The sequence below is a fragment of the Serinus canaria genome, chromosome 5 (assembly GCF_022539315.1).
Source record: "Serinus canaria isolate serCan28SL12 chromosome 5, serCan2020, whole genome shotgun sequence".
NCBI classification, from domain to species: domain Eukaryota; kingdom Metazoa; phylum Chordata; class Aves; order Passeriformes; family Fringillidae; genus Serinus; species Serinus canaria.
In genome coordinates, this window is record NC_066319.1 from 36,000,835 (window position 1) to 36,023,446 (window position 22,612).

At 34.9% G+C, this 22,612-nt stretch overlaps 1 protein-coding gene across 1 annotated transcript in view; it reads left to right on the forward strand.

Annotated features, from left to right (window-relative positions):
* AKAP6 (A-kinase anchoring protein 6) overlaps positions 1 to 22,612 on the forward strand; it is a 211,338-nt gene that overhangs the window by 116,020 nt on the left and 72,706 nt on the right. The window contains exons 7-8 of the mRNA XM_050975869.1: positions 12,982 to 13,130; positions 18,993 to 19,113. Coding sequence (XP_050831826.1) covers positions 12,982 to 13,130; positions 18,993 to 19,113 — 270 coding nt within the window. The remainder of the gene's footprint in view (positions 1 to 12,981; positions 13,131 to 18,992; positions 19,114 to 22,612) is intronic.

The following is a 22,612-nucleotide window of genomic DNA, read 5'->3' on the forward strand; positions in this document are numbered from 1 at the left end:
CAAAAAAATCAAGATGCCCAAAAAAGCATGCTAAATTTTTCTGGTTTGGACAAACAATTGAAGAATAAGTGTAGGGTTTTGTGGTTGGATACAAATTTTGTATGTACGTGTAATGCAAAAGTACCTCTAAGCAGAATTTCTATGTGGCATCTGTGGAAACAGATTACTACAGAGTCAGTTTTCAACCATGCTCAGCAAAGAGGACCTGGAGCACAAGGTTACTTGTGTAGCTGTAATCTCTCACCAGTGCCTATCCATTTCCTGCTAAAAATACCCTTAGGCTTTAGACCATTCCACTACATGGGTCCTGACTTCTCTGTGTAATAGATTGCCTGTGCTTATTAATAAAATCTCTAATATAACCTTCCATTGTAACACTCAGGCTTAATGCCTGCATTTTAATTAATGATATGACAAAAGCAAAAGAAAATTCACAGTATCAGTTAATCTGTTTAAGAAATTTGTGAGACTATAATAAAGCCTTTTTACCAAACTGCATTTAAAATATTTATTTTTAAATATGTTAATAACCCTTGACTTATCAGTTTGTGACCTCTCTTAGGTCTAGATTAATCAGTGTGTAATGATTCTTGTCGATAATTTCACTTCTATAGAGCCTGTGTCCCACACCATTTTGTAAGGTCATTAGATGGTTTAGAACTCATGCTTGTTTTTGTCTCTGAAAACAGATTACTGTCTATTGTAACCTGAGTCCCCAGAATTCCCACGCAGTGATATTCAACTTTAACAGTTTAATGTAAAAATGTAATTTACGGCCTTGTTTGTGGTTACTGGAAATGTGCATCTTTTCATTAAAGGTTTCCCTTGACATATTTTTTGTAGTAATTGAACTTCAGATTCCTCGAATCACTATTCATCTTCTTTTAACTGCAGAAAAGTCACATTTTCATGGGTCAGTGTTAAACTAAAAAGATGCAGCAGATATGATTATTATACTGGGCTATGTTATTGTCATCTCAGTTATACTTCCGAATGTTTGAAGGAAAAAAAAATCTGTAAATGTGTAGTCACATGAACATTTGTTACACACATCTTTGGACATTATAACTTGAGAAGGGTGATTTTGCTGTTTTTCAGTCTATTTCCTTTTAATTTTGAAATGAAAATGTTTGTTCATATCCATTTAAACAGCTGTCTAAACTTTAATAAAATAGCTAAATATCTCCTTTTTGTTGACTTTCAGTAACACAGAACTCTGTCATAATAAATCTTATAATAAATAATATGGCAGTTTTAACTGCATTCTAAATGAGAAAGAATACAGCACCAAACAGGCAGAATCTCATGTAATGGTCATGTCTTTGATGAAAATCTGTTGAAATCATTGTATTTACAAGATTACTGAGATTAGGTCTCTCTGGGTATTAGCTGGCCCAAAGGCACTTAACCAATTAAGGCTATTGAAAAAAAATGAAAGCAATCCAACCTGAAGCTTTCTAAAAGGAATCTTTAACACCATTTATGTCTCCTGTATAGGGACTATAATACAACACTTCCAATATCTTGAGCATGCTTCATTTGGTTTTACGTAGCTGGAGTGTTTTTCTAAGTATGAGACAAAAAAAGTTTAATTTCTGTTTAAATTACAAAATAAAATTACTTAGAAAGCAAGCAATAATACTGAACAAGGAATGCTAGGGTATCATCGTATTAGAGAACAAGGAAGAAGGTAGCTATGCAAATTTGGATGGCTTTTTATTAATAGTGATTTGAAAAGCAGACCTGTAAAACTCTTATTCTTACATTTTGGCATTTATACTCCTCCTGGAATGCTTTCTTTCTAAGTTAAGAGTTTGGGTGCTTTAGCCAAATCAGCTGTGCAGGTTTGGCCTCTGGAATCATGACAAGCTTGTAACAGAGGCCTTGACAAAGAATAAAGCCACAAGTAAACAGAATGCAGTCTGTTATACTGCAGCATTTTCAACAAAAATGGAAATAGAATGTTGGTGAAGTCACATTAGACATGGGCTAGATAGGACAAGTGGTTTATTTTTTGAATATATAGGGTTCACCTATAGCCTTTGCTCGGCAAAAATTCCCTTATACACTGTGGAAAGCTTGCCTAAATAAAGCAGCTAAGGAATTTGAGTACTGGATATTGGCTTTACTTTTAAAGTTATTTTTGGAACTTTGATACATATAACATAGATGTGAATCAAAATCTACCTTAAACTGCTGAGAGAAAAGTTTCCACTGTATTTTGTCTTGCTAAGGCTATAAAGTGTTATCATACTGGAATTGTCAAAGTAAGGTGTCAGATATGTTTCTGAAAAGGCAACATTCACCAAAAAAGGGCATCTTTTATTGTTAGAAAAGGATGCCTCTTTTTGTACAATTTTGGGCTTTAATTATTCTGCTACTTTGTTTTAGCCTTGAATAGTCTCTCTACATGAGTGAATCTTATCTTAGTATTTTATATGTCTATATAAACACACTATTAAACATTTTTTTATCGCATCTGGTTTTACTGCATGTTGCTGCATGTCTCTAGAGGCATACAGAATTTTTATTTTCAAGCAAATTTATATTAGTTACAGTCTCCAGCTGTTTTAGATATAGAATCATTTCCTGTTGGTACAGTTTCCAGGACAATTCCCTTTTTTTCTTCTCGAAAGAATGAGAAATTTAATTTAACAAAGACATCCTATAATTGCCTTTGTATCTACCAAGGTATCTAGCAATCTAAATATTTTATTTTATTTAAAACATCTGTCTACATAATATCATATGACTGTACAAACCTATATCAGCCTTCTGAAAGACAGCTGCTGCCACTTTTATTTCATTTATAAGAGACCAACAAAATTGCTCAAGATAAAGCCCGTCAGCCACTGAGTCATATATAAAAAAACTTTGCAAGATGAAAAATTGCTTGCATTTACAGTTCTTGTAAAACTAATCTAGGTCTTTTACAAATTTAGAAGCATCGTTTTTCCTTTTTCCCTGTTCTCTTACCCCCACCCCAGTCACTATGGAAACATAGGAGTTTTACATATACTTTTTTTATAAACTCTTTTTTTTTGAGATTGTAGGCCCATTTCTTTGAAGGATGAAATGCAAACTAAAGTCATATCTTAATTGCCCACTTGTGGGATCTGTTTATCTCCTGCTATCTTCATTGTCACAAACATTTGGTGTGCATTATATTGGTTAGAATTTTTATGCAGTTTTTTTATAAAATATATAGGGGAAGTGATAATGTCAATATAGATCTTTATCTGCTTTGTGCTGCTAAGCTTTACTTGCAGTGATTGTAAACTGCTCCTTTGTATGTAGCAACTCATTTTGAAAAGAAAATATTTAATGGATAGTTTCAATATAGGCACAGCAGCTATCCTAGAAAAATAGACATAGGCATTTTAAAGTATGTCTAAATAAAACAAGTTTACCTTTTTCCAGGGAAGTAATCAAAATATTCCTTTTTGGAGAACTAAGAGTATGAAAGGAAAATGTTTATGGTTCCCTACTGGCACACAGTTATGATTGACAGGAAAAACCAACATGAATGCCACATGAGACATCTTGTTCAGGAACTTTCAGGAGGGTAGTAAATTGGTGTTGGCACAAACACAAAAAAAATAAAATGGCTTGATTCAGCAGTTTTCAATTCTAAATCCCCAGGCTCGAAAGAAAGAAGTAAATATTCATCAAATGATCAAAATTTATATTGATTTTTATTCTGCATTAGCAGCTCAAAGTCAAGATTCTTGACAGGGTGGATGTCGGTTTGAATGATTCTCTTTGAAATAAGGATACGGGCACTGGGCTGAGTGCTACTGTGCATTCCTGAACCATAGGAAAAGACTATTAGAACCCTAGGAAGCTAAATTTTTTAAAGAATAGTATAAAGGCATGCTTGTTCTGTACTGTTTTGATAACTAAATTGTTGTTATTAGTATGTAAAGTGATTCTTGTTGTTCCTGCTTTACTCCACCATTTCCATTATCATCTAAGGACAACTTTTTTTACAGTACTTCAAAGGAAACAGTACTTCTTGCACTGTAGTAACGGAGTTAATGCCAGTGCTTCCCAAAAGAAGCGCATTAGAGAGCTAGTCTGGCAGAGAAAAGGAAGCAGAGATTGTAGCTGCACATTATACATCTGTAATTTTGCAGTTTCTGCTAGGGAGTAAATAAAGATCTGAGGGAGGAGAGGAGGGAAGGAGGGTGGAAATCCAGGGAAGGAGAATGTGAGTGGGGATGAAGCACAAATTTGATTGTGATTACCGAGCTGTGAGATTTAATGAGAAAGCCTGTATTAGAGTGAAGTAGAAAATCATAGCCATCACCTCTAGACTATAGGAGTATAATTGGATCTCAGCCCCAGCAAAAGTAAATAGGTAAGTTAGTGACATTTTAACAAACTTAAATATATTGAGAATAAGAGGGGAAGTTATCTCGATTACTGTACTGTTGCAGTATAGTTTTTTTTTAAGTTTCTCAGCTTGCACTAAAAAGAGATTCATTGTCATAAAATGAAAGAAAATAGTGTGTTTTTGTGAGGGGATTAAATAAGAAGCAAAGTAGGGCAGAAATACTGTAACTATCACAGCATTAACAAATTTCCCAAATGTCCTAGGTGCTTACAATTCAGTAAACATCTTTAACAGCATAGCTTAAAATTAAATTTTACAAACATTATGGGTAATGCTTTAATAGTATGCAAATTGCAATGAAGTCAGCAGCAGCAAAGCTGACCTCTTAGCAATACAGATATTTTATGTTTAAAACAGTTATCTTTTTACAGTTCCCTCTACCTCAGTAAGTGTCAGGTGCGTCAAGAGGCTCCTCATCAGAGGAGCATAAATAAACTCAAAGGAGCAGCAGCCTGTGCCTGATTTTTACACATAGCAAGGCAGTTGTACAAATCAACATTTTAAGCTATGTGTTTTGTTTTTTTGCTAGAATAATTGCTAATATTTTCTCTAAAAATCATCTATACATATGGATAGGAAAAGTTATGTAAAGAGGAAAATGCTTAGCCTGCATTTCCCTGCTATTTTTAAATAAATTAATTGACATTAGTTGACATATCCTCCTTCAGAGTCTGACTATTCTTGCTTAATTGTGCAGTGGAGACAGAGTAGTGTTCATATTGCACAATTTTATGTTATTAATAGTTCAATATCTAAAAAGCTGATAAAAATTCCCAGTAATTTCTTCCTGTAGGAGGAAAAAATTGTGTAGTTAGAAAACATTCACATCTCTAGGGGTAACATAGCACCAAATAGACTATCAAGGCATGGAAAGAATCTCCTTCAATTTCAGAACATGTTAAATAAGCATTCCATGAGTGTCTTTCAGGAACACAGTGTAGGAGTTTTGACTTCAAAATGTTTGACACTATTGAACCTCTCAAAATATTTGACTCAAAACATTGAATCAAAAGAAGATTTTAGGTCAAAATTTCTGCATTTTTGTGAGTTGATATGTCTAGGAAATTTTGGAACAAGTTATTAAGCACAAACATATTTTTAATTATTAGGTTAATAATATGTAGCATTTCTCAAGCATATAGAAGTTTAAAATGGACCTACTAGGGGAAAAAATAAGATGCATTTGTGCTAGTAGTACAGCATGATAAAATTGCCAAGGAAAAGGCTGTAACATTTTTATGTTTGCTCTGCCATGCCTTCCTGGGCTGTTTTGCATAGTATTCCATAGGAAGCATTGGTTTTGAGACACTTACCTTTCCTTGCTATTTTTAAGTAGACATGTATGTGTCAATCTGCTGTGGGAACGGTGGGGTGGAATGTGCACCAGCGCTCTGGAATTTCTCTTGCACAAGTTGTGCTGCACTAAATCCTGAACCAGGGTAGCTTTAGCCTTAAGAGCATGGCCATTCTGAATGCCCAACCCTACAAACTGAGCTAGGTGCATTGCTGGTCCATGAGATTTGGTACAGAAGCCCTATAGAAATATGTGGCTTTTAGATGTATCTGTACATTGGATGATAGACAGACTCTTTAACCATCTTTTTTTTATGGCACTGCATTGCTTAGAAGTACAAACACAGAAAATGGTAGGAACAATAAGAACAGTGCAAACAATGGAGGATTTAATTAAGTAAGATTAAGTTTATAATTTTAGCACATTCTTTGCAAGACTAGTCTTTCCTCTCCTTGACTGTTTGAGGGTCCTGAGGCTGACACAGAAAGGTCTTGAATTGTCTTTATGTACAACATATTTTTCTTCTGGCCTTCTATAACAATTTTTTTTGTCTTCCTGACAGGGAAAAAAACAAGGTTGTGTTGATTAATTGCTAATTTAATAGGACAATTTCTGGGTTTGTAAGAATTGGGCTGTGTGGGTTTACAGTTGTTGTGGCATATGAAGAGGTGTCACTGAAGGAGATGAAAGGCATGTGGCAGCTACTCTATTATGTTGATGGGTTTGGCTGGATCTGCATCCTTGTTAATTTGTGTCTTCCACATGTCTTTAGCAAACACTGTTCTGTCATCCCAGCTCTTTCCACTGTCAGAGCAAGGCTGTTCCCCAGCTGGCCCCCAATTTTTAGACTTTCTGCAGGTTGGAGATGCAGGTCTGCATGACAAGAAAAGTAGAAAAGAGTCCCAGCCTTTGTTCGATTTCCACTCTTACATGAACTTTTTTTCACCTGGAAATTTTGGGATGCTGTTATCAGAAACTATTCAGTCTTAATTAACCTCTGGAGAGGTTAATTCTTTCATAATTTTCTTCAATACTTTTTGATATTTATGATGTCGAGAACTTCTCTGGGTTTATAACTGAGATCTGTATAATAGACAGAGCATGCCATGCTCTTGTATTGTGTTTAATGTTACCCTGAATGGAATGAGAGGCAGGTGAATAGTCAGGAATAAAGACACAAGAGGTGCAGATTTTAAATTAGCAGCATGATCATGGCATCTTCATGGATTTGGTCAGACAATGCTGCTGAGGCCACGCTACTGACTGCATTTGCACTCCCCAGTCCTGAAGTCACAGGTGATGGATTTCTGAAAGCCAAGGGAAACCCTGAAAAAAGGTATTACTATTATTTTATAGGCTTTCCCCTACCCCTCCCCCCACAATTTCTGATGGCTCTGAGAACTGCCTGAAGTTCTTCTTGCTATAACACAGCCCTAAGTATCTAAAAATTCATTTTAGAATATAAAGAAAGACCTAAAATTCACTGTGCTGTTACTTAAACTCTACATGGAGTTTAAGTACCTTGATATGTAGGAATGTTGTTGTCTTGTAATTTTGCTCATTCTCTGTGGCGGTTTCACATTGTTGTGATGGTTTTAGCACACTGAAAAACAAAGCAATAGCATTATTCTTAATATAAAAGCATTTCTGAGATTTGTGACAATAGAAACACTTAGCTAAGATTTTAACTGGTAACAAGCATGCCCTGATTAGCAGAATTAATTTCCTGCATGATCAAAACACAGTGTGTTCTTTTAAATAGGACTCTTAAATATTCAGCTCAAAGTAAACATATTTCATGGTACAGGATTTAAAAAAAAAATTGATTCAGTTCTGAAGGGAGAGTGCAAGTTGAAGAGTTAAGGAAGCCAAAAGCAGGAAGGGTAACAGACTAAGAAAGTATTCAATAGCAGCAAGGTCTCTGTTTTAATTATGCAGAGTAAGGGGGGAAAAACAAATGCCAAAACTTAGGGTAGAAGCAGTTGCTTGAAGTCCAAGAAGCTTAATGCTGCCAAATGATGGCCCAGTGGTCTTAAAGGTATTTCCAACCTAAATGATCCTATAATTCTGTTATACAATGCTTTTTAAAATGCTGGTGTGTCTTCTTGAAACTATTCCTTCCACCTTAGGTATTTTCTTCAATAGAAGACCTGTTGGCTGGGCATAGGGATAGCGTGATGTATGATTAAGTCTGTCTGTATAGAGTTTTTGGACAAACGCTTGCTTGCCAAAGAGTTTGGATGATTAAGTCTGTCTGTATAGAGTTTTTGGACAAACTCTTGCTTTCTGTAATCTACATCTTCATGGAAGATACTCTGAGCCATGAAATTCTCCACATCATTTTATTCAGTAGCTGTACTGGGACAGAGCCAGGATCTTTTTTGTGTTCTGTAATAAAGCCTCCAAATAAATACGAGGACAAGTATGCAGAATATTGTGACAGAAGAAAATGCACGAGTATTTAAGCACATAAATGCTACTTTTATCAACTTAATTCTGGAAAGAAATTATTCTCAATTTTAAATCTCAAGAAATTTCACCAATTGCAGATGTGCAGAATGACAAGCTGGAATGTGTATCCTTTTAGAAAGGGACATCTGAGTTTGCAGTTCTTTAAAATATACATACGGGTGAGTATTCTAAGTCTACCTGCTGCTTGGGGCCACCCGACCACTTCCTTGTTGGCACAAACTGGATCGTGTGTTTTAATTTCAGAGGCTGTTTTTATTCAGCTTAAGTTCTAATAATGGCAGCGGAACAAAATGTCTGTATTTCTTATCTAATTCTCACTAAAGACAATGTAGTGTGGCAGAAGTAAAGTTTCTCTACAGAACTGTAAAGAAAGGGTAATGCAAGATTGGATGTTTTCATAATTTAAATTTAATTGAATGTATTATATATAATTTGTATATTTAAAACAAAGAAGTATTTGCCTACAGTAACATGGTTCCTAACAAATCACTTTTGCTCCCTGGGCGACACTTTTGAAAATACTTTCCTTTAACACCAAATCAATGATATTTATTCTAGTAAATTCCAAAATAAAAAAAAAAAAAAAAACTGTTGCAGAAAATCACTGCCTCTGAGTTCATATCTCCAATTTACATTGTTGTAAATTTTGAGTCTCTTGTTTGACACATTATACAATATAACCTTTCTGTCTCCTTCCTCCTACAGTAAGAGTCATTATCCCTTGTCTTTCTCCACTTCAGAATTAGGTCATTCCAACATGTAGGACTAATAAGAAATACAATGTATTTTCATTGATTTGTATTGTCACTGATTACTCCTTCATGTTATATAGTGATCTGTATAGTAAAGGACATTTTATGTTGTCATGCAAAGCCAATCTTAAGGAACAGATTTGTACCCCAGGCTCTCCCGATTTATTTATAAGTTCTTGGTTTTTAGAAAATGAGCTTTAGAAAATAACCCTGAAATTATTTACCATTATTAATCAATCACTAGAACTGAGTATTAGGCACTAGTCTAGATTTGTTTTCACTTTTTTACCCCAGACTACAGTTTCTTCATAGTCTTGTTCAGAGACTGGTTCCCTCAGGCTCAGGAAAATGAGAGAATTTTGTCATTTGATTATTGGAAATATTTCTGTTTAATTTACAACAGAGTATTTTAAACTCATTCCATCCTAGTAGGTAGAGAATCCCTACAAGTGTGTAACAAGACTGTCATCAGCATCTTCATTGTCTTTTTATTGCAAAAATAGTCACTTAGAAGAGGAATATGAAGTGGAAAACTACTGCTGTGTATAATTCCTTGCCATTTTTTTCCTTCGTGTTCAATTTTGCACATATTCAGATACACTACATCCTCAAAAAAATTAAGGAAATGAATTTCAATTCTAAGATGGGGCACTAGGAGTAAGTGAATGATTACCTCCCACCCGATTTCTGTTAGCGATATTTGGGACTATGCATATCCAGTAGACTTTCAGAGGGTTTGCTAGATATCTGTGTCCATAAAGGTGTGTTTTTTATAGAGATTGTTCTTGAAGTTTGTGTTACGTAATGAAAATTATATGTAGGGAAAACTGAAAATGCACATAGTGTAGATTTAAATGTAATCAAGTAGCTTTTCTATATTTGATTAGGAATTTATGAAGTTGTTCCTTTATTCTCCCAGAATATTGCAAAACTAGTCCTTCATTACCACTAAAGATTTTAAGTTGCAAATAAACTACAGTAGGTTTATTGCATACCTTTGCTCTGTAATTTTTTGTGTATTGTGCCTTGTACCTTCTAGCTCAGTTGTGTAAAATGTAGTTTTTTGAGACTTAAACTGATCAATACCTACTCAAGGTCTTCAAAGCCTCTTTGGATTTGCAGTTGATAACAGAGACAAAAAAATGCTAAAGTACAACAGTGAGATAGATGAATACATAGAAAAAAGAAATCAGAGAGATCCATCTGAAACTCTGTGCTGTCTGAGTCTGAGTTGCTGTAATTGTTCACGAACGTTGAAGATAGAAATTGGGTTTAAAAATAAAAATAGTTGATTTATAGAGACATCATATTTCTGAAGTGAAGGAACTGGGTTGTATTCAGGCTTTGTAGGGTATGATGTTGATGGAGTTCATAATCCTTAGTATAAGAGGGCCTTATAGCTGCAAGGAAGAAATAGTGGATTCTTATTTATCACTCTTCATATATTTACATGCCCTTTACATCCTGCTTTTTCATTCCCCCACTATTCAATTTAATAATTCTTTTTCTTCTCCCATTTTCCATATTCATTATTGGTTTCCCTACAAATATTTTTGCAAGTGAATAGGGCACGACCAACCTGTGAAAAGCTGCTACCTTTATTTTTACCATTTTTTATTTTAAAATATTGAGGAAATTATAGGACGGGGAATTAGAAAATACAGGGGAAAAAAAACTATCTAAATTATTGTGATAGTTTTGCTATTTAAGAAATAGCCTATGTTCATACAATTCAGGGCTCAGTTTTAATTATGATGTGTGATGTTCCAGAGCTTAGGCTACTCCCTCTTTATAAAGTCTTGGGTTGGGAAGGGATAAGGAAGGTTGTGTACACAATTTCAATAACAGCCAAGAAAACCCCAAAACCTCTACCTAAACTCCAGCCAAAACCCATAGCTAAAAAAGTAGGAATTTCTTATCTTGATTTACAAACCTTTCCTGAAAATAAGGGAATTTTTTGCTTCAAGTTTTCCACAAGATTTCCCCTCTAGGCTTAAAACACTCACAGATTTTAACTGATAGATCTAATTGTTTTAGATAATTACTGGTCACTGACAACAGGGCTTTAGACTGAATGTCATGTCAACATATATAACAGAAATTAAAATTATAACAGTGGATTACTGCTTTGTGGTAAAAATAAATGAGCACATTCATGGCCTTATGTGCACAATGCAAAATACTCTGCTGAAAGATTATCCTTACTGGTGAAGAATCCTTCCAAAAAAAAGAAATTTGTTCGGGAACCTCTGTATACTGTGGAAGTGGACTGTTTATCAGTTCACAGGAAAATGCACTTGGGGGTAAAAGGGGAACAGGAAGGTGATGCAGGTTATTTGGTGGTGTGGTTGTTTCTGAGTTATATAAATGGCAATTTTAGTTATAGTTTCTGAGAAAGCAGAATAGTTTTATAGCTCTCTCAAACCTTAGCATTTTACTCTAACTGGACAGTTCCAGCTGGTTTAGATAATGTTTCTTCACTGGTAACTTCTGTGATTTAATTTTCCACGATTTTAAAATAGGTATGAAAGCCTTGAATTATATTTAAATACACAGTGAATGGCCTGCGTGGACTAGTCAGAATTTTTATCTTCTATATCCTTGGAAAATTGCTAGCATTTTCTGTATTTTCTAGGTTTTTTTTAACATGTTGGTTTGATTTTAGATTTCTCAAAAACATATTGGAATTTACTGAAAAACATAACTAATTTTGCTGTAAGAAGCAGTTGAGAGAGAAAGCTATAAAAGTTTGAATGAGAAATTTTAAAAGGAAATGGAAGTTCCAAATCACTTACATTATTTTTCAGCAAAAAATTACACCAAGCAAATATAGAAACTGTTATTGCCACTAGCTTATAAAGACATTCCAGTCTTCTTTCAGACTTTCCCTACTGACATTCTTCAGTGCCTGTTTCCCTTCACTTGCTTGCATTTTTCTTACAATTTACAGACTGCCCTTCTCTCTGGCCCTTTCACTACTTTCTCTTTATGACTTCTGTTGTTCCACAGATTGGTAGCTCTGCTGTGCTGTCAGCAAACAAATAAACTCCTTACTTCCCCGCCTTGCACAGCAGAAAATACAGGCGAGTCCTTGCACAAAATTTCCTCCATGCCATTTGCATTTACTTGCCAAAGCACCAAATAGTTAAGCAGGCATTCCACTCCTAATGGAAATAGCAGTATGTAGTTACACAGAAGTAGTGATTTTCGAAGCATTATCAGAATTTGTAATGTGTTTTTCTTTCAATGAAGTATATGAAAAGAAAACAATGGCATATCAGCCCCAAAGTGCTTTTGAACTTACTCTATGCTCTGTTCTTTCTGCTGTTCCTAGGGGCAAGTGTGGCCAACAGCAGATTTTATCCTTGTGTCATCTGGTTCTCTGAGCCTCAGAAGAATACTGATCACCACAGCTGCAATAAATAAAGTGTCTATTCAATAAGTTATGATGCCAAATATTATTCCACATTCTTCTGGACAGGCACAGTCTGATGAAAAACAGCACATCTCACTTATTGCCTTTTTCCTTGCAATTAAAGTTGTGGAGTAATCAGTCTGATCCAGATACAGGAAAGGAGAATGTGAATAATGCCAATCTGCTTGGGTTTGTTTACAATTACTGTTTAAAGGAAAAATACCTATAGCAATATGGCTTTCATTAATTATGAAGCACAGACAGTGTGTTAACAACATAAATCTTGAAGCCTGTAAGAACTATAACTTTATGTATCTACCTGTTCTATCACGGTGCTTGGTTTCTAATATATTTTTTATTCATGTCCAGACATTTTTATGCAGCATTTGATTGGATATACATCTCATGGAATATATAACACATTCTCTGATAGAAACTTCAATAGTTCATTTCTAGCATTTGGGATTATGCTGTAGTTCTTTGAATTAATGGTTCAGCCTTTTTCACTATGACATACAAAGAGATAACCAGTGGTGTGAATAATTTGATTAAAACTGTTGCAGTCCAAAAATATTTGTTTTAAATGTATTCTTTCTGAATTATTTTTTAATGTTCTGTTTTGTTTTTTCCCCTCTTTGTTTTCTTTTTCTAGGCTGAGGTTCAGCTATGCTATCTGGAAGCACAAAGAGATGCTGTTGAACAGATGTCCTTAAAACTGTACAGTGAGCAGTACAACAATAGTAGCAAGCGAAAGGAAGAGTTTGCTGATATGTCAAAAGTTCACACAGTGGGAAGTAATGGGTAGGGAACTATTCTTTTTGTTGTTTTATTCTCACTGATCTGTTTTGGATTTTTTTACACTATATACTTTTTCTTACTACTAGTTAACCAGGTTTTTTCTTCCTAGGCCAAGAGGCAGGGAAAAACTGTTTCTATTGCTCTCTTTTTTTTTTAATATATGGATGCAAAAATAATGGGCTCTGGATAATTTATCCAAATGATGGTTTGTTCATAGGAATACCTAATACTATCTAATAATAAACTGTTACCTAGATTTAAAAAAAATTATTTTGTCCTTTTTCTTTAGGCTTTTCTTCTCCAGTAGCTTCATTTATTTGATTTCTTAACATCTTCCAAGGAAGAATCTTGATAGTGTAATCGTATCTCTGCAAGACCTCTATAATCATTGTTCTCCTAGTGACTAAGAAATATGAATATGAAGCCATTCAATTGTTGTTCAAACATCCAGGGTTTTGTACTTCAAGAAAGCATTTATTTTAACTGTTTTGACTTTTTTTAGACTGTTTTTCCTCTACTTGTTTTTTCTTTTAATTAATGTTAGCACACATATACACGTGTTTATCATATATAAAAGTGTGCATTCAACAGCATTCTTTCTTAATATTTTGAACAAATTAATCACTGTAATATGCTAAAATGAGTTCTTGCTTTCCTCTCTTTTTCACAATCAAGGAAACTTTTAGTTCTGGAAGAAGACTTTTTCTTTAAGGTCTTCTGAAAACCATATCTTCCAACTACTAGTGCCCCAAAATGAACGTGTGGGATCATAATAGTGTAGGCAGGTTAAAGGACCCAACTAGTACTCATTGTTCGGGGATGCTCTCATCCTGATGGAAGTTTCCTTGTAACTGGCAAATAGACTAGAACTTTTGCCTGCAGTTTCCTATGCAAGAAAAGTCACTGACAAAGGTGTTCATGAGTTCTTTATCTCCAGAAATCCAATTGTTAACTCAATGTTCAGGTCTTGGAAACACAGTTTTATTAAATTACCAACTGCAAAGATAAATGAGCCTTGTAAACATCCCCTCTTATTATACAGAAAGGTGTCTGTTTTAGAAAAGTTGATGTGGGCTAATTATGTAGGATTACTGAGATCTTGATTACATATGCAGAAATCTGTCAGATTCTCAAACACGCCAGCACAGCTAGTGCCAACCATAAAAATAATTTGTTCAGGATTGGTGTGTATATGTATATAAATGTACACTGAGGGCTACATGTTCAAAACCAGCTTCTAATTTGGCACCCATCACTGAATGTGAGCAAGGCTTAAGGTTGGAATATCGAGGAGGATGTAAGACACATCAACAGACACTTGATTTTCCTGAGGGGAGGGGTTGTAACATGCTTCACAGAGAAATCCAGTTTGTAACTCTACATACCATATGTGATAATCAAATTCTTTCTTAAATGCACTTGTTTTCACTTGTAATTATATGCTTTGAACTAGAAATGACCATCTGCTAGTATTTCAAACCTTTTTAGTGCTGTGGCCACCTTTCCGGGCCCATAAGGCCATCTCAGACCTTAGAGCCTCAACAGTGTGTTCAGGGGCCAAAGGGCTGGAATCAGACCAGTACAACACCACTTTTTCAGCCATTGTAGAAACTAGTGGGGACTAAATTCAGCTGGAAAACTCTTAGTTAAACCCATCTGAGGTGCTGTGTTGAAAAAAATGGAAATTACTTTCAGCTATTTAAAAATATAACTCGTGCAACATTTCCTTACTGCATAAAAACCATGGACAGAAACTCCACAGTAGCATGACCTAACTAGGGTCCAAGATCTCTATAGAGAAGGGGACATTTGCACAAATGAGGGTATCTATCCATTTGTTATTGTGGAAGTTTGATTAGGAAAAAAAGAATGTCCACAGGGAGAACAAGAGCTATTTTAAACTTAAGAATTTTTTATATGATGAGTGCTTGTGTGTATGTATGTGTGTGTAGGAGATTTGGGAGATGACTTTGTGTAGGAAATAACTAAACTGAGATAGGTAGGGTAGTATTTGCAGAAAAGTGTGATTCTAGTGGGTGTGTAAGGAACCAGCGATTTCCTGCAAAACAGTAATCTTGTTAAAACAGCAATAGAGAAGGTTTTCATGTATTAGCATGAAAATGGCCAAAGTGACAAAGAAAGAGAAAAGAATGAGTATCCACTGCAGGAGAACACCAGCTAGCCAGGAGGTAAGAGGTATCCGAGAGTAGTTTAGGGCAGGTGCAAAATGTTATTGCAAATCGGGCTGGAATTACTGTATCCCCTCAAAACTGGAGATGAGTGCATTCAGGTCCTGTTGGGACATATGGACAGCGCCATTGCACAGCATGAAAGCCAGATCCTATCATCAGTGTGTATTGGGCCTTCCTTCATGAGATTTTGAGAGAAATGCATTAGAGGGGGCTTTAAGTATGTGCTGAACATTGCAAAGTTTTAAAACTGTTAAGGTGACAACTCTGAATTTGCCTATATCTCCCTAATAAAAACATGTGAAAAGAGTTCCATGAAATTATGACCGGGAAACTTGAAGGGACATTGTGTCTGGCTGAATTTTTTGGTGGGTGTACCAGTGTGTTTACAGTACTTCTAAACGCCGTGTGAGTTCTGCCATCAAAGAAATACTACAAACTGGAAGTGCATGTTAAACATGGGTGAAAAGGCTGATGGAAATAGCTTCACATTCCTTTTTATTTATTAATGCCACAGACGAACTGGTTTTCTCATGAGAAAGGTGCTCATGAATTTTCATTCAAAATAATAAATTGGTGTCCACATTTTAAGAAATATGTTTAGGGTTCAAGGGATTAGACATGCAACTCTGCATATCTGATTCCTGGTTTACCAAGACAAAATATACTTCTCAATGTAATTTTAGTTATTACACAGCTAATGGTTTTAGCTCATTAACCAACAAACTTCATCAAAGAAGCAGTTTTTACCTGCCCTTTAACTAATATTATAGCATTTTTGTTGGCAATGTTTGGGTACTTTTAATAGAGGATTTTTTTCTTTTTCAATAAACAGATGAACTAATTTATTCCTTTTTTAGTGTTTGGTGAATTCATATAATTAACCAAAATTGGATCTTTTCTGTGATAATTGTATCTTTGACACACATCGGTATTTCAAAAGTCATGCTTTCCCTGGTTCTGCCTGTGGCAGTATAAAAGAAAGATCTGCTAAGCTCAGGAAAAGTAGATTCTGAATAATAAAGAAATATTACATATACCCCAGAAGTACTGACAGATATGTTTCAATCTTAACCTCTCTCTAGTCCTACAAGTTCTTGATTTTTCTGAATATCTTTTTAGCAGCTTAGTAACTTGCATCCTCTTCCAAACAGTAATTTTATAGCGATCACTAAATTAATTCATTTAGATGCAAGATATTAATTTTAAAAAATCTCTTTTCAAAAATATGTACCAGAGATATTCTAAAACCATTGAAAGTATTGCAAACATATTAAAAAATATTGATGATGCTCTGTAGTCTTTGCTATCTTCAGGGTCAGACAAATTTCTGCTGTAGGCAGTTGCTGCTTAAAAACACTCTTAGATGACTTGACTTTATTTCAGAAAACAAGAAAAAACAATAAAAACCAAAACAAACAGACAAAAAAACCCCGCCAAAAACCCACCCCCCCAAATGAAAAAAAAAACCCCAACCAACAAAAAAAAAAAAAAAAAAAAACCAAAAAAAAAAAACCACTAAAAAAAAAAGAAAGAAAGAATAAGTCCATTATGTAAACTATTAGGAAGAAAACCAAATCTCTTTTGTCTTGTATCCCCTCCTGGGTTTTCTCCAGTGAATCCCGTTTCTCTTGCTCTTGGTTTTGTGTTGAGTTTCTGTTTAGAACATTACTTTGAAATCAAATTATTCAGTTGTTTTCTAATGCTTATCTATGTTTTATAAAGGTCAAAGAAAAGTGTGTTTCTGTTTCTTTAAAGGATTGGTTCATTTCAATACACAAATAAATAGACCAATTTGGACTGTAGGTAAGATGTGGATCTTTAGACACAAAGCAGATGTTTGGATCCAGCAGATCTCTTGCCTATTACAGAAAAATCTAAGTCCACCTCCTAGTGTATTTTCCAAAGGCATCCCAGCCATTCTGTATGTAGGCTTTGTTTCACATCATCTTCATATATTAATTTAGGATTTTCACTGGTACCAGTGAACCATCTGAAACCATCCAAGTCCAACTGAATACCGATTTACAAGTTATGAAATCTAACATCCTCTGTTAAAGAATATATGTTTTAATAACTGCCTGCCAGGTTTACATCTTTGAATAATATTTGGAGTAGATGGAAGAGAAGAAAAGGAACAGTAGGTACTGAAGATGCAGAATGGTAATACTGCTTTCTGAGGAAGGGATAAGATTCAGTAACACTGCCAAATACACAATTCAAAATGAGTTTAGTTTTATTTTAGTTTCCAAATGATATCTGTGGCAAACACCTCCTGAAACAGGAAAAAAGCCCTGAACTCTAAGTGAGACTTATATTTCAATAATAGTAACCTGATTTTTTTTGCTTGCTCTTCTTTCTTTATGGTAACACTGCTTACCTTCTTGGGGCAGCAAGCAGTTTTAAGTAAGTGCACCTCATAAATTATTGAGTAAAAGTATACTAAGTACAGTGGATTAAACTAGAGGGTTACTTCAGAAGCAGGACTCAGCACTCGTGCATTATACATTACTTTCTTTGTTGTCAATTCATTGAAAATAATACCACGGAAAGCAAACGCTTTCTTGGGCAGAGACAGTTCTGCTTGTCACAACTTTATCTATAACCTTTCAAAATTACCACGCACGTGGTACTCTCATTAATAGCAACTGAAACTGCAATAGGACTAATGACATTACAAGTCTGTTTAGCTTATTGTTTCTCTGTTGAACCACTCCTCATTTTTTAATGGAGTTGCTAAAAAAGTTCTTAATAATTGGAGAAATTAGTTTTAGTGGAACATGCGCTATTCTTTGATCGGTATGGGAGTTTTTTGATACTGGCAAGGCTTTTGTTGGTTCCAATTTTGCAAATTTGAAGATCCCTTTTCAAGAGGTATCTATTTGATGAATGTGCAGTTTTTCAGCATGTACTTTCTGTCTTGTATCACAGTGTTTTAGAAGAATCTATGCTTTGCTTATTCACTAGGCTTTCAATAGAGAATCACATTAATCCTTTTAAGCTCCTTATTCTAATGATTTATTTTGTTGAAAACCGTAGTGATCCTCCTTTGAATTTTAATGATTGCTGGCTATTCAAGGATTCATTGTTTTGACTTCCTGTCCTTACCTTTGTTTCTTACATGTCTGTAGGGAACACCTGTCTAATACTGTATCTGGCCTTAGTTCTCACTGGCTTACCATATTCACTCAAGCCTATCTTAAGGCATTAAGTTGAAATGCTAGCTACTCATCCATGAAAATAAATGTAGGATATTTACAAAGATAGGCAGATAGACAGCAGAGGGATGGCTGAATGGATTGAGTAATTTTTTGATGTAAATATTATTTTCATATGAATTATATCAAGGTGAACATTACAAAATTTGCTCAATATAAAGCTAGCACTGTAAAAATAATTAAACAACACCTATAGGGGATTTATATTTCAAAATTTTTGAAGCAAATGCAGTGTGCTAACAGTTGTCAGGATTTGGCATCAGCTGCTGAATTTAGGTCATGGCACTGGCTTAAATTGGATTTCAGGTTTCATTTTCATCCGCACTGTATAAATACAGAATGTCTCTTTAGAAATATAACTTGGAACATCATGAGTTTTCAAGAATATATTATTCTAATACAAGATTTTAACAACTACACAGTATTTATGCATAATACATTTTGTTCCTTATCTACAGCCTTTTGGACTTTGATTCAGAATACCAGGAGCTCTGGGATTGGCTGATTGACATGGAATCCATTGTGATGGACAGCCATGACCTGATGATGTCAGAGGAGCAGCAGCAGCATCTTTACAAGGTTAGCACTACCGTTACTGCCTTTACCTAGCTATAGAAGATCTGATTAGCTTGACAAGTCTTTCTCTCACAGGATATCGCTGCGTTCATTGTATGTATCATGGTGTCTATTAGAATTCCCTTCCCTGTCCCCAACCTCATTTCCATCCCCTGTGCACTGACAGGCTGCACCGACATCATAATTGCAAGAAAGTTCCCTTTATCACATTCTATTTGGTGTAATTCTATAGAAGGACAAAGATTTGTCTTCAAGATGAATAGAAATAAATGAAACTGCATTAATAAATAGACTGAAACAAAATGAAGGAAAAAAATGAAATGGGAACTTTTAACAAAATGTGTTTTGATTGGAGCTTTCAGCTGGATTTTTATCCACCTTTCAGACCTCATCTGGAAAGAAAGACATTTGCCTTGATTTTGGTTTGCTGCTGCCAGGATTCAGGACTCTTCCAATTTAATTTTTATTAGTTACACATAAAGTATATATTGTCATGTTAAGTCTTCACACTTGGTTGTGATTTGAGCAACATGATTTTGAACTTGTAGGGTGAATCTATAGGGTCTAATTCTAGCATATATATTTGTACATATATGCATGTGTATATATGTATATATGTATATGTACATACATGCATATAGACACACATGGTTTCTTTTATTTGTCATAGCAGTCTTAACCCAGATTTATCATTTCTTTAAGATAGATAATACTTGTAAGAACTTCCTCAAAATGTGTGACTTGATCCTAAAATTGATTCAGGCTTCACTGTGTGTCTGAGGAGCTATGGGTCTGAAGGGTGGGGGTGCAAGGAGGGGCTTTCAACAGAAATATCAGGCTGCAGTAAATCTTCCTCATTTAGGCAATTTTTATTGGAGTAATTCTGACAGTTGTCATCCTTGAATTGCTTTGAGCATATGGCATATTTCAAAGAGCAGATTGTGAATCATAAAAAATAAAATTAATAACTAACCACAGAATCAGCAACACTATAATGACAAGAAACAACTACCCTCTAGCTTTTTTTTATTTCTTATCAAATAAATGGTACATTCAAGGTCAAATAGAAGTTGTTCTCTTTCTCCTATGATTGCATGATTTGATAATTTCTTAACTACAATGATTTTTTTCTTGCTTTGGCATCCTGTTTTCTTGATAGTTTCTTTGAATTTTATTCTTTCTTATTTTAGTTATTCTATTTAAAATGCCCAGTAAGAAGGGGTTGTCATGTGAGTTAAAATATGTTTATAAATGCAAATACAGTTTGGATCCAAACTATTTTAGGCTGTGAGTTTCATTCACTGGCCTCCATTTCTTGCTTTGACAATTATCCTTTATTTTTTGCTATTGTCTTTTTCCTAACATGGTAAGTACTAAATCAGACTTAATTGCACATTAACAGACCTGGCCTTGGTCAGGCTCAGAAATAAACAATGTCAGAAATGAGTAAAGGTTTTCTTGTGACTCTAAAAGAAGGCATTTTGGTAGTTAGTTCCTGTCCGTATAAGGCCAGATTGTAGCATGACTGATTTAACCGCTAGTTTTAGACCTATACTAAAAAAAAAATAATTGATAAATATAAATTTTAACAATCCATCCATCAAAATGAAAAGGAACAAAGATTAAGCAGCCAGTTCAAGTATTTTAGATACTATTTAATATACTTCCTTTCTTATTTCCAAATGTAACCCCTAAGAATAATTATAGATGGTAAGGCTGAGATAATAGTGCATGATGAGAAGAGTAAAAAAGGGCAACAATTTAATAATATGTGCAGTATAATATGGTGAGAAAATGGGTAATATTATATATGCAAAATGGGAAGAGTTTCTTAATATTATGAAATTCTGAACCGTGATAGACATGACACTTCTGGAAGCAGAAAGTTTGTCTGATAGAGTAGCTCAGTCTGCAGCCTGTGCAGCAGAGACAAACCAGAAGTGATTCCAAAGGACAGGCAGCTTATTTTTCCTGCAATTTCTGCCAAGAGATCACAGGCTACTGTACCAGATTTGAACCCCTATCTCAATGCTGCTTATCTGGTGCTTGGTCACTACGAAACCACTTGAAGAAGGGTAGGAATAGACTCCTTGCCCTCCTGCAGTGAATATTCACTGCATTTACCTTTCTAGTAAGAGCAGCAAGGAAATTTTTAAGGACTGAATTAAAGCCCTAACTAGAGATGTGGAGTTTGCTTAAGAGTTAACTGAGAAGTGTCCACAAAGCAAGAGGAATATTTGCAGGTAATGTAAAATTCTTAAGTGCATTGCATTTAGAGTGATCATTCTTCCAAAAAAAAAAACCAAAAAAACAAAACCCAAAACAAAACAAAACAAAAAAAAAAAACAAGAAACCTCCAACACGACAGTGAGCAACCTCTCAAATTGTTGAAAGCCCGATAATTTCAGACATTTAAAAGTAGACAAAGGATAACATTAGCTAATGGAATCGAGGGAACAATTCTGCACTAGCAAAGGAACGACCAGATAAATCACTAGCTCTTTACCATCCCTAATTTTAGAGATTTGTGTGACAATGAATCATGCCCTCAAAAAGAGTATTAATAGTTTTATAAAACTAACCTAGTAAACCTCTCTTTTAATCAGTGGTGACACCCATTTTATTCAGAGGCTTTTTGAGAGTCGTGAATGGTCGAGTGCTCATGAGCACTGTCTGCTCTTCCCAGAGAGTGCAGCCGTTCTGGTCTGCAGGGACAGAAACCCAGGCAGCTATTATTGCCAGAGCTCCTCAGTGACGTGGGGTTTTATGAAAACACAGGTCTTGCTCTGGTTTCTCTTTATCAATTACAGCTTCAAACGTGAACCTGCTAATTGCACTCTCTGCATTTTCGTGGATTCTCCTAAAACCACAGATCTCTCTTCTCAGTTGCTGAGCTGACAAGTAATTGCAGCTCAGAGCCAGCTCAGCAAGCAGCCCCTGCCAGGGAACCTGCTGTGGTATCACTATTACCAACAGTAATCATTGCCCCTAAGGAGTCTATGAATGGGAAGGAGCAATGATGAAACAGGTAATTCAGAAGGGGCAAGCATACATTAAAGCAGCATAACACAATATATAAATGCTAATATTGTATATAGGAAAATGAAATATATTTTCATGGTTAGAGTATTTTCACAGTATCTATTTTCAGAGGCAATATATACTTAAGTCAACTCTCAGCTTAATTTTTTTTTCCTAATATTCCAGGAACTTCATAGTTTTTTACTAGGATCCCTGTTATCTCTCTTGACTAGGTTTTATTTTGGCCTTATAATAGGGAGAGCATAGCCATATTTTTTGTAATACTGAATATGAATATACTACTTTCTCCAGACCTCCTAGATTTCAGTTCATAGATTTAAAAAAAAGAGAACATAGACCTAAATGATTTCTGCGTTATAGCCCTAAACTAGCTAATGATTTTGAAAATCAGCTAGTCTTTGATAAAATGGCAGTAAAAGAATGAATTGATGACAGTTTATTTTTCCTCTAATGCTTTATC